Source organism: Anomaloglossus baeobatrachus, chromosome 5 (assembly GCF_048569485.1).
Source record: "Anomaloglossus baeobatrachus isolate aAnoBae1 chromosome 5, aAnoBae1.hap1, whole genome shotgun sequence".
Lineage (NCBI taxonomy): Eukaryota > Metazoa > Chordata > Amphibia > Anura > Aromobatidae > Anomaloglossus > Anomaloglossus baeobatrachus.
The window spans coordinates 535,189,270-535,202,193 of record NC_134357.1 but is presented as its reverse complement, the minus strand read 5'-3'; the positions used below and the strand labels follow the sequence as shown (position 1 = coordinate 535,202,193).

General features: G+C 43.6%; 1 protein-coding gene across 1 annotated transcript in view; it reads right to left on the bottom strand.

Moving 5' to 3' along the window:
- Nucleotides 1–12,924, bottom strand: part of LOC142312925 (uncharacterized) — a 135,873-nt gene that overhangs the window by 70,298 nt on the left and 52,651 nt on the right. The window contains 2 exon segments of the mRNA XM_075351913.1: nucleotides 724–907; nucleotides 10,823–12,032. Coding sequence (XP_075208028.1) covers nucleotides 724–907; nucleotides 10,823–12,032 — 1,394 coding nt within the window.

The following is a 12,924-nucleotide window of genomic DNA, read 5'->3' as shown; positions in this document are numbered from 1 at the left end:
AGGGTCACAGAAACCGCAGGACCGGTGGAAGGATCGCGGGAAGAGATCCTCAGGGTTCCTCTTTGGTAAACACCCTGATGGCAAATGTAAGCCTGCACAATGACGCCGGGTGCCCAGTGGGAGGCCGGTTATCCCAGTTCCTTACAGCCTGGAAGAGAATCTCGGCCAACCAATGGCTGCTTCAGCTCGTGTCGACCGGGCTGAGGTTGGAGTTCACTTCGCCCCCTCGGGGGTCTTTCGTTATAACGTCCCTACAGTCACCGATCCAGCAACAGGCACTGCAGGCAGAAGTGAGCTCCCTGCTGGAAAAGAGGGTCGTTCAGGACGTTCCCAGGGGTCAGGAAGGGTATGGGGTTCTACTCCCCCCTCTTCCTGATTCAGAAGCCCGACTCCACCTTCTGCACGATTATCAATCTGAAGAACCAGAATCGCCATCTCGTGGAACGGTCCTTCAAGATGGAAGCCATAAAATCTGCTATTTGCCTGCTCTTTCCGGATTGTGTCATGGTCGTTCTCGACTTAAGGGACGCATATTATCACATCCCTATTTATCAACCCCACCAGCAGTTCCTGAGGTTTGGTCTCTTCATGCAGGGCAGTTTAAGACACTTCCAATTTTCAGCGCTGCCATTTGGGCTTTCTATGGCTCCAAGGATCTTTACCAAAGTGATGGCAGAGGTTTTCGCCCACATCAGGGAACAGGAGGTTTTGATCATTCCATACCTCGACGACTTTCTGCTGGTGGGCCGCTTGGTGGACCACTGTTCCCGCATATTGTCCAGGGTCAAAGTCATCCTCCACGATCTGGGATAGATGGTAAACTGGGAGAAGTCCAGGATACAACCTTTGCAGCGTCAACTCTTCCTGGGCCTCATCCTGGATTTCACCAGCCAATTGTGTCAGCTCCCTACAGAAAAGATCACCAAAATAAGGTCTCTGATCTCCTCCATACAGGCCCATCCTCGCTTGACCTTACGCACAGCCATGTCAGTGTTGGGTTCCCTGACCGCCTGCATTCCAGGGGTGACATGGGCACAATTCCATACCAGGGTGCTACAGTGGGAGGTACTCCGGGTTCAGCAGTGGTTCGGTCACTGTTTGAAAAACAAATACAAAATAACGTTTGGAACTCCATTCTATGTCTGAACTGGGTGCAAAAACCTAAAAAAACATCACTATGGGGAGATAAGGTATGCACACCAGTGACTATGTAAGGGGAATACATGGAATAGCAGAAACTGCTGTGTGAATACTGACATGAAAAATTCAATAGCTGTATGTAAGAATGAAATGTGAAAAATGGAACCTGCATTACTGCCATGAATATATGAATAAAGAGAAATTTAGCTACTGAATTGATCAATGCAATAGAGCCCCAACACTACGCCAAAGTATTTCTCTACGTTGGGGTCCCTAGCTTGTGTGTGTCCTCTCATGCAGTTAAAAAACTTACCGTGTATGGGAAGCTGAGACCCAGGCTATATATACGATGTGGATTGGCAATAGGTGTGTATGGGGAGGGTTCACAAACGAAAAACTACTAACAAATACAAAATAACGTTTGGAACTCCATTCTATGTCTGAACTGGGTGCAAAAACCTAAAAAAACATCACTATGGGGAGATAAGGTATGCACACCAGTGACTATGTAAGGGGAATACATGGAATAGCAGAAACTGCTGTGTGAATACTGACATGAAAAATTCAACAGCTGTATGTAAGGATGAAATGTGAAAAATGGAACCTGCATTACTGCCATGAATATATGAATAAAGAGAAATTTAGCTACTGAATTGATCAATGCAATAGAGCCCCAACACTACGCCAAAGTATTTCTCTACGTTGGGGTCCCTAGCTTGTGTGTGTCCTCTCATGCAGTTAACACTTTGGCGTAGTGTTGGGGCTCTATTGCATTGATCAATTCAGTAGCTAAATTTCTCTTTATTCATATATTCATGGCAGTAATGCAGGTTCCATTTTTCACATTTCATCCTTACATACAGCTATTGAATTTTTCATGTCAGTATTCACACAGCAGTTTCTGCTATTCCATGTATTCCCCTTACATAGTCACTGGTGTGCATACCTTATCTCACCATAGTGATGTTTTTTTAGGTTTTTGCACCCAGTTCAGACATAGAATGGAGTTCCAAACGTTATTTTGTATTTGTTAGTAGTTTTTCGTTTGTGAACCCTCCCCATACACACCTATTGCCAATCCACATCGTATATATAGCCTGGGTCTCAGCTTCCCATACACGGTAAGTTTTTTAACTGCATGAGAGGACACACACAAGCTAGGGACCCCAACGTAGAGAAATACTTTGGCGTAGTGTTGGGGCTCTATTGCATTGATCAATTCAGTAGCTAAATTTCTCTTTATTCATATATTCATGGCAGTAATGCAGGTTCCATTTTTCACATTTCATCCTTACATACAGCTATTGAATTTTTCATGTCAGTATTCACACAGCAGTTTCTGCTATTCCATGTATTCCCCTTACATAGTCACTGGTGTGCATACCTTATCTCCCCATAGTGATGTTTTTTTAGGTTTTTGCACCCAGTTCAGACATAGAATGGAGTTCCAAACGTTATTTTGTATTTGTTAGTAGTTTTTCATTTGTGAACCCTCCCCATACACACCTATTGCCAATCCACATCGTATATATAGCCTGGGTCTCAGCTTCCCATACACGGTAAGTTTTTTAACTGCATGAGAGGACACACACAAGCTAGGGACCCCAACGTAGAGAAATACTTTGGCGTAGTGTTGGGGCTCTATTGCATTGATCAATTCAGTAGCTAAATTTCTCTTTATTCATATATTCATGGCAGTAATGCAGGTTCCATTTTTCACATTTCATCCTTACATACAGCTATTGAATTTTTCATGTCAGTATTCACACAGCAGTTTCTGCTATTCCATGTATTCCCCTTACATAGTCACTGGTGTGCATACCTTATCTCCCCATAGTGATGTTTTTTTAGGTTTTTGCACCCAGTTCAGACATAGAATGGAGTTCCAAACGCTATTTTGTATTTGTTAGTAGTTTTTCGTTTGTGAACCCTCCCCATACACACCTATTGCCAATCCACATCGTATATATAGCCTGGGTCTCAGCTTCCCATACACGGTAAGTTTTTTAACTGCATGAGAGGACACACACAAGCTAGGGACCCCAACGTAGAGAAATACTTTGGCGTAGTGTTGGGGCTCTATTTCATTGATCAATTCAGTAGCTAAATTTCTCTTTATTCATATATTCATGGCAGTAATGCAGTTTCCATTTTTCACATTTCATCCTTACATACAGCTATTGAATTTTTCATGTCAGTATTCACACAGCAGTTTCTGCTATTCCATGTATTCCCCTTACATAGTCACTGGTGTGCATACCTTATCTCCCCATAGTGATGTTTTTTTAGGTTTTTGCACCCAGTTCAGACATAGAATGGAGTTCCAAACGTTATTTTGTATTTGTTAGTAGTTTTTCGTTTGTGAACCCTCCCCATACACACCTATTGCCAATCCACATCGTATATATAGCCTGGGTCTCAGCTTCCCATACACGGTAAGTTTTTTAACTGCATGAGAGGACACACACAAGCTAGGGACCCCAACGTAGAGAAATACTTTGGCGTAGTGTTGGGGCTCTATTGAATTGATCAATTCAGTAGCTAAATTTCTCTTTATTCATATATTCATGGCAGTAATGCAGGTTCCATTTTTCACATTTCATCCTTACATACAGCTATTGAATTTTTCATGTCAGTATTCACACAGCAGTTTCTGCTATTCCATGTATTCCCCTTACATAGTCACTGGTGTTGCATACCTTATCTCCCCATAGTGATGTTTTTTTAGGTTTTTGCACCCAGTTCAGACATAGAATGGAGTTCCAAACGTTATTTTGTATTTGTTAGTAGTTTTTCGTTTGTGAACCCTCCCCATACACACCTATTGCCAATCCACATCGTATATATAGCCTGGGTCTCAGCTTCCCATACACGGTAAGTTTTTTAACTGCATGAGAGGACACACACAAGCTAGGGACCCCAACGTAGAGAAATACATTGGCGTAGTGTTGGGGCTCTATTGCATTGATCAATTCAGTAGCTAAATTTCTCTTTATTCATATATTCATGGCAGTAATGCAGGTTCCATTTTTCACATTTCATCCTAACATACAGCTATTGAATTTTTCATGTCAGTATTCACACAGCAGTTTCTGCTATTCCATGTATTCCCCTTACATAGTCACTGGTGTACATACCTTATCTCCCCATACTGTTTGAAAAACAAACTGTCCCTGTCCCGAGAAGCCTTGGCCTCCCTGCGATGGTGGCAGCACACCTCCCATCTCCTGCGGGGAGTCCCGTGGTGCCCCCACATCTCAGACACTATAGTCACCGACGCCAGTTGCTGGGGGTGGGGGCGCATCTTCGGCATCGAGGGGTTCAGGGCCCCTGGGACGCTCAGATGGGTTCCCACTCCTCCAATTTCAGGGAACTCATGGCGGTGTTGAAAGCCTTAGAAGCATTTTTGCCATCCCTGCACGGGCGCCAGGTGCGGATCCTTTCAGACAACAGGGTGACGGTGGCGTATATCAACCATCAGGGGGGGACCAGGTCCCGGGCACTGCTATTCCTGTCCCTTCGGATCTTTCAGCTGGCAGAACAGAATCTATTGGCCCTCACGGCACTTCATATACGGGGGGCAGAGAACGAGGAGGCGGACTTCCTGAGCAGGCACCGCCTCAGCCAGGGAGAGTGGTCCCTAGATCCGGGGATTTTTCGTCTCATCTGTCGGCGATGGGGGACACCCGAGCTGGACTTGTTCGCGACCAGGGCGAATCGGAAAGTGGAGGGGTTCTGCTCCCTCAACCCCAGGGATCATCCGGTAGCAGTGGATGGCCTTCAGATTTCGTGGTCCCGGGGCCTCCTGTACGCATTTCCTCCCCTAGTACTACTGTCCTCTGTCCTCCGGAAGATCAGAGACGACCGGACTACCATCATTCTCATTGCCCCCTTTTGGCCCAAACAGGCCTGGTTCTATTGGCTTCGGAGAATGTTTCTGGCCGATCCCTGGCTTCTTCCAGACGACCGGCCTCTCCTCAGCCAAGGCCCAGTTCATCACCCCCAGGACCCGGCTTTCCATTTGATGGCCTGGCTTTTGAAAGGCGACTGTTGACTGACCGGGGGTTCTCCCCAGGACTGGTGGATACCCTTCTCGGTAGTAGGAAGCCAGTGACTACGGCTATATATGGACGGGTGTGGAAACGTTTTCTCCTCCAGACTGGCGTTCGGGCGGAGGACCCACCTCCCATCCCGTCCATACTCGAGTTACTCCAGAGAGGGGTGGAGTTGGGTCTCTCCACCAGTACCCTCAAGGTGCAAGTCTCAGCCCTAGGGGCTTTCTTTAATCTCAGCCTCGCACAGGATAGATAAGTGGCTAGGTTTATTTGCTCCCGGGCTAGGGCAGGGCCGGCATGTATTCCCTGCGTTCCCCCTTGGGACCAAAACCTTGTCCTTGACGCCCTCACGGAGCTACCCTTTGAACCCTTGGGGGAGGTTTCCTTGAAGCATTTAACCCTGAAGGTTTTTCTTCTAGTTGCCCTCACATCGGCTAGGCGGGTGAGCGACCTCCAGGCGTTGTCGATACTTCACCCCTACCTGCAGGTCTTGGGGGATAGAGTGGTGTTACGCACTGATCCGGGATATCTTCCTAAGGTAGCAAGTCCCTTCCACCGTACCCAGGAGATTGTACTCTCCTCCCTGTGACCCCCCGCACAATACTAAAGAGGCCAGGCTCCACACTCTGGATGTCAGGAGGGCCCTGGTTACATACCTCGATAGGACTAGTGAATGGAGGAGGGCACAGTCACTGTTCATCACTTTCCAGGGGGCTTCTAAGTGCAAGGGGGCTACAAAATGTACCCTTGCTAGATGGATTAGGGACGCTATCTCCCTTGCGTACTCGGCCAAGAGCACTCCTCTTCCCGGGGGGGGGGGGGGGGGGGATCAAGGCGCATTCCACTAGATCCATCTCTACCTCTTGGGCGAAAAGGGCGGATGCCTCCATTGAACAGATCTGTCGGGCGGCTACTTGGTCGTCCCCTTCTACTTTCTTTCACCATTATAGACAGGACTTAGCCTCCACAACTGACCTGTCCTTTGGGAGACGGGTGTTACAGGCGGTGGTCCCTCCCTAAAGTGGTAGATCTCTATAAATCTCTCTGGTGGTGCTGTCATGGGCGAGGGGGAAAAGTCTTAGTTACTTACCGGTAACGGGATTTTCATGAGCCCATGACAGCACCCTTAGTCCCCCCCCCCCCTATTCACTGGTTGTGGTCACGCTTCGGGGAGTGTTAGTGGTGTTCTCCTTATCCTCCTCTTCCTTTGGTGGTGGTTAATTAACCTTGTTGGGCGTGCCTCTCATGCTCTGTAAACCAACTGATGCGGTAGAGAGGTACCGCCTTTTTATTTCAGTGGGTTTCCTGTCCTGAAGGGGCAGACCTCTCAGGTGGTGCTGTCATGGGCTCATGAAAATCCCGTTACCGGTAAGTAACTAAGACTTTTTTTTAACCAGGAATAGATTGCTGTAGAACTCCAATGCGACCTCTAACTCTGGCTCCCTAACTGACACCTATTTCTTCAACAAGAGTCGCACTTCTTGTTCCAGAATTTTTTTTTTTTTTTTTTTTTTTAAAGCTATGTGGAAGGAAACTCATTACCCGTTGAGGAGGGAGGGAGGAAAAAGTTAATTTGAGTCCCTTAGATAACGTATTTAGAACCCACTCTAAGTCCAGTAAAGCGGCCCACTGGGGAAAATAATGTTTTAACCCCCACCACCACCTGGAGCCTGGCATCATTGCGATTTGGGGTATTCTCTTAAAGGGGGCTTATAAAACAGGGAGCCTTTGGTTTGTCCCTTATCTCTCCCCCAAGTGAGCTCCTTGCTTCCCTTTGACACTTCCTTCCCCCCACCCGACCCCGAGGCACAAAAGGCACTTCTGAAACTAGTTACGGGAGGAGGAGGCATAAAATTCTTCGGTCTGCCACTTTCTCTAAGATATCATCCAAAGCTGACCTGGACAGGTAATCTCCCTGACACAGCACGGATCATAACCTCGTTTTTTTCTAAAAATCTGCATTCCAATTTTTTAACCTCAGTACTCTCCTTTCACAATTGGAGAGAGTACAAGCGTGTGTGGCCAACCTTACACTGTCCACTGATGTGTCCGCCAGGAAACTTGCAGCTTTCTGAATGGTTGGCAGAGCCCCCAGTATTTGCTTACTTTGACACATTTATTTTTTATTTGTGATTATCTCTTGAAGCAACTTTATCAAGGGTCTTGCTGTACAAGTGTCATAAAAGAACAAGCTGCTGCTTCCCAAGCCTCTTTTAGGAAAAGTATCCGCCTTTTTATCTAGGGGATCCTTCAGTGATCCCAAGTCCTCAAAAGGAAGGGCAACATTTTTTCATATTTTAGCTATTGCTGCATATATCTAAGGTAATTATTCCCACGCCTGACAGCTCTGCTGTGAATGGATATGTCCGCTTTAAATCTGGGGAACTGACACTTTTTTTGACTGTTTTTCTCCACTCTTTTTTTTATTAGATAGAGAATGCTCTTATGGACCGGAAATACCCTGTGCCTAGAGTGCCTGTGCCTAGAGTGAAGGAAATAATTATTTGATCCCTTCGTGATTTTGTAAGGTTGCCCACTGACAAAGACATGACCAGTCTATAATTTTAAGAGTACGTAAATTTTAAACGTTGAGAGAATATCCAAAATATAATCCAGAAAATCATATTATATGTATTTGCATTTTGCAGAGAGAAATATTTGATCCCCTACGAACCATTAAGAGTTCTGTCTCCTACAGACCACTTAGACACTCCTAATCAACTTGTTACCTAAATTAAAGACAGCTGTCTTAAATTGTCAATTGTACACAGTCTTCTCTATACAAGACTGTCAGAGCTTTTCTCATAGGCTCTCGGTAACCTTTTCCTGCACAGCATGCACTTCCTATTCTTGGTCTTCACCACCGCCTTCCTGGCCTAAAACATTATTAATAATAATAATAATAATAATAATAAGGGATCAGTATATGACATTTGGGGGAAACACTCACCCATCCTGCGCTCCAGAAGCTACCGCGCTAGGAGCAGGCTTGGGATCATCAGCATTGCTGCTGGGCACCGTGGGATTTTCCATGATGTTGGAGACACTCACAGCCACCTCTCTTAGACCTTTACCCTGGAAGTGGTATGGGACCTGCACCTGTGAGCACAACTGTGTGCATCTTCCGGAACGTGACAATGCTGCCTCTGCGCCTTTCCGACCAGGAAGCGGCCAGCCGTGATGCTACCTCTCCAGAGACTCTGAGTAACCTCGTGGCGCACTCACATGGGACGGTTCCCCAGCGGGGGATACCAGGCAGCCTCACAAACTCCTTCACTGCGTGATAGCCTCCAATGGCATCAGGATCCTGGCAGCCTCCCACACAGGATCCCCATCTGTTGGAAAAGCTTCCCCAGGTACACATGCTTTATTCGTTACCCTCTTCCAGGAACAGGAAACCACACTGGAGCTTTGGAGAGGTGCCGTCCATTTTATTTTCAATAGGTTTCCTGTTCCTGAGGACAGATACACTCTTTTATGTACGATGCTGTCATGGGTAAGGGAAATTTTTGTTTTTATCACTTCAAATGTTTTAACAAAGAAACACTGGATCGTATATGTAAATCGTAATTAGAACATATTTTTTATTATTATAATATAGGTAAGATAAAGGCGTTCATAGAGACTATGGAAATTATAGGGGTTTTTTGAGAGTGTTGGGGGGTTTGCAATACAATTGTCCATATAGTGAGAATAAAAATATATTAATGCACAATGGACTATTGCTCTTCATTTTGGATAACCTATATCTATTAGTAATTGCATATGTAATTATTTCTAATATAAGATCTAAATTGCTTTCCTTTTCTAGTTTGCTTGTCGCAACTATGACTATTTCTGTCATGGTCCTTTTTTTTAACAGGTTTCTCCCCATGATTTTAATGCTCATAAACAACATATGTTTGTCAAGTAAAACATTTCTCACCTTTTAGGGGCATTTCCCTGTGTGAGATTTTGGAATATATAGATCCTGCTTTTTATGTGCACAGTCCATTCTTGGTATTCCTTGAGAGCTGATTGTCTTCAGTTCTTCAGGTTGAGCAGTGAGCCGTGGTTTTATCACTGAGATGGAGTATTAGGACGAATAGGGAGGAGGAATTGTTGGATATTTTTGGGAGGCTTGAGGAGAGTGTTGCGATGCTCGTCCATATAGAGGATCTTTAAAAATATAGCAATGCAAAATAGTCCATGCACATGGTATATTGCTTTTTACATAACAGATGTCTATTATAAACTACATATTTTTTATAATAATGCAGGTTCTAAAATGCTTTTCCTCTCTCTTTTAATTATGTGTTTACAATGACTGTCTCTGTTATGTGTTTCTTATATAGTTTGTTAAAATATATGGTTTCTCTCCGTGTGAGAAAATATGAAGTAAAACACTTATTTTCTACTAGGGGCTTCTAATAAGTCTTTGGCTTTACCCAGAAAGAAATGAGATAGGATGATGAAACTTTACATTTATTCCACATACTCTCCACTGATATCAGCACACTTCTTACATTGGTATTTCAAGTTCTGTAAGCTTAGCAAAAAGAAGGATTTCGGTTGTAACTCAAACCAGGCATCCATAGCAGCCATGGCATCAGAAATGGTGTGAAATTTGGTACCCTTGAGATGTTTCTTCAGGTTTGGAAACAGGAGAATAATCAGAAGGAGCTAGATCTGGTGAATAAGGTGGGTGGTCAACCAGCTGGAAGCCCAGCTCTGCCAGTTTTGCCGTGGTCACTTGTGCAGTGTGAGCAGAGGCATTGTCTTGCAGGAACAAGTTTCCTTTGGACAGCTTGCCTTGCCTTTTGGCTTTCAGAGCTGCCTTCAATTGGTCCAAAAGTTCAATGTAATACCTTGCATTGATGGTGGAACCCTTTTAAAGGTAGTCCACAAGCAACACACCCTCCTTATCCAAGAACACAGACGCCATCACCTTAGTGGCTGATTTTTGTACCCTGAAATTCTTTGGACAAGGAGAACCACTGTGCCTCCACTCTTCTGACTGCTCCTTATTTTCAGGGTCATACAAATAAATCCAGGTATCGTCCATTGTGACCAGTCACTCCAGGAAGTTCTTATCAGTCTGGAAACGCTGACAAATGGACCAGAATGTTTTCACTCTCCTGCTTCACTGATCTGTTGTCAAACATTTGAGGACCCACTTTGCAGATAGCTTCCTTATGTCTAAATGTTCATGGATAATGACACAAACACGTTCACAGGAAATTCCCATGATGTCTACAATTGCTTTAGCTGAAATTCGTTAACTGTCTAGTATGAGGTTGTGCACAGCATCGACTATCTCCAGAACAACCACCACTCTCAGTTGTCCTCATCATTGGTACTCAAGTGGCCCGTTTTAAATTTGGCAACTCAGTTCTTAACTGTGGAATATAAAGAGCATTCATCCTCCAATGTCTGCGACATATCACCATAAATATCCTTCACGGACTTTCCCTGAAGAAACAAAAATGTATATGTCCTCTGCTCTCAGTTGCTGTGAATATCTCATTACGCACGTCATTTTGGTTTTCCCACTGTTTCCATATGCAACAAACACAAAATTTTGAAAACATATCGACACAAGGCTTTCATGCCATTTAACATTCGATACCATAGAAACAAAAAAGGATCACAAAGCCAAAGACTTATCACCAGCCCCTCGTATATGGCTTCTCCTCTTGTGAGATTTGTGATGTTCAAGAAGATTACACTTCTGGGTAAAACATTTTCCACATTGTGAACATGAAAAGGGCTTCTCCCCTGTGTGAGTTCTCTGGTGTTTAACAAGATATGCTTTACCTGCAAAGCATTTCCCACATTCTGAACATAAATATGGCTTCTCCCCTGTGTGAATTCTCTGATGAGTTACAAGTTCTGCATTCCGTGTAAAACATTTCCCACATTCTGAACATGAAAATGGCTTCTCTTCTGTGTGAGTTTTCTGGTGTCTATTAAAATTTGATTGATTTGAAAAACATTTTCCACATTCTGAACATGAAAAAGGCTTCTCCCCTGTATGAGTTCTTCGATGTGAATTAAGCTGTGTTTTCCTTGCAAAACATTTTTCACATTCTGAACATGAGAATGGCCTTTCCCCTGTGTGAATTCTCCGATGTTCAACAAGAAGTTGTTTACATGAAAAACATTTCCCACATTCTAAACAGGAATATGGCTTCTCCCCTGTGTGAACTCTCTGATGAGTTACAAGATCTGACTTCTGTTTAAAACATTTCCCACAGTCTGAACAGGAATACGGTTTCTCCCCTGTGTGAGTTCTCTGATGATCAACAAGATGTGCTTTACGTGCAAAACACTTCCCACATTCTGAGCAGGAAAAAGGCTTCTCCCCTGTATGTATTTTCCTGTGCTTAACAAGATGTGATTTACCAGCAAAACATTTCCCACATTCAAAACAAGAATATGGTTTCTCAACTGTGTGAATGCTTTCATGTCTAACAAGCTCCGATTTCTGGTTAAAATATTTGCCAAATTCTGTAGAAGAAAATCTTTTCTCCTCTGAGTGAATTATTTTATGTGCAACAAAAGACATTTTGAGTGAAAATGTTTTTCCATCTTTTACACTTGGAAATGTCTTCTTTGCTGTAAGAGCAGTTTGATTTTTAATGCTTTTTTTGAGAGTTTGATGTTTCTTAATAGTCTGAGATGAATCAGAAGATAGGACCTTGTTAAAAGGATCAATTGATAGTTCTTTGCTGTGAAGGGATGATGGGATATCTGGAATAATGGCATTCACTTCAGTTATCTCTTGTGTGACATCAAGGTCATCTGATTTAAAAATTGATGATGTCAGTTTTCCATCTGAACTCCTAGTACAGCCATCTGCCAAACATGAAAATTATTTTTTTTTAATAAATTGTCCCTAAAAATATTTTTATAACATTTCTAAAAAATATCCAGATAAATTACAAGTTATGTGGCAAAATGTACTTATTTACTAAAACAATAACTGTTCAAAAGCTAAGAGTACACCTCAGAGCAGGAACCAGTAGAGCATGATGTTCAAGCTTTCTTATTCCTTCTGCTTCCCCCGACATTTGTAAATGAAAAAATAGAGGGTTTCCACATTACCAGAAGCTTAAAGCCTCTAAAAGCAGTACAGTTTCCATAAACCAATTCAGCAAAATGTGGGCTCCAAAAGCCAAATGTCCCCCTCACTTTTCAGCTTTGCCATGTGCCCAAACACTGTTAGCTTCCCCATGTTTAGCATTGCTGTAGTGGGAATAACTTGCTTACAAATTTAAGGTGTACGTGTCGAGAGAAGCGTAAGCTGGGCACTATTTATTGGGCACTATTTGGCATATTCAGTTTGCAAACATCCCCTATGTGCTAATTTCCAGAAAGTTCTTGTGGAGTCAAAATAGTCACTACACCTATACATAAATTCACAGAGGTAAATGGAATGCTAGGAGGGGGAAACAGCACAAAGGGTGTTATCTAAGAGAAAAAGAAATAGAGATCATATGTGCTCACCTCGGTGGAAGAAAAAAGGCATAACAATTACCCTTGCTGCATACCCAAAGGCTGAAATAGCTGATAAGTAGGAGAGAGGGATGATTAGTGGTTAATCTGCGCTGCTGGTCAATAATGATGCTGTGCGTTATTCAATAAACATGTTAGATTGATTCAAACTTTTCGAAGCTGCTTCGCTTCTTCATCAGAAAAATGAAAAACCACAATCTGATGGTCTTTCCTAATGAAGAAGCAAAGCATC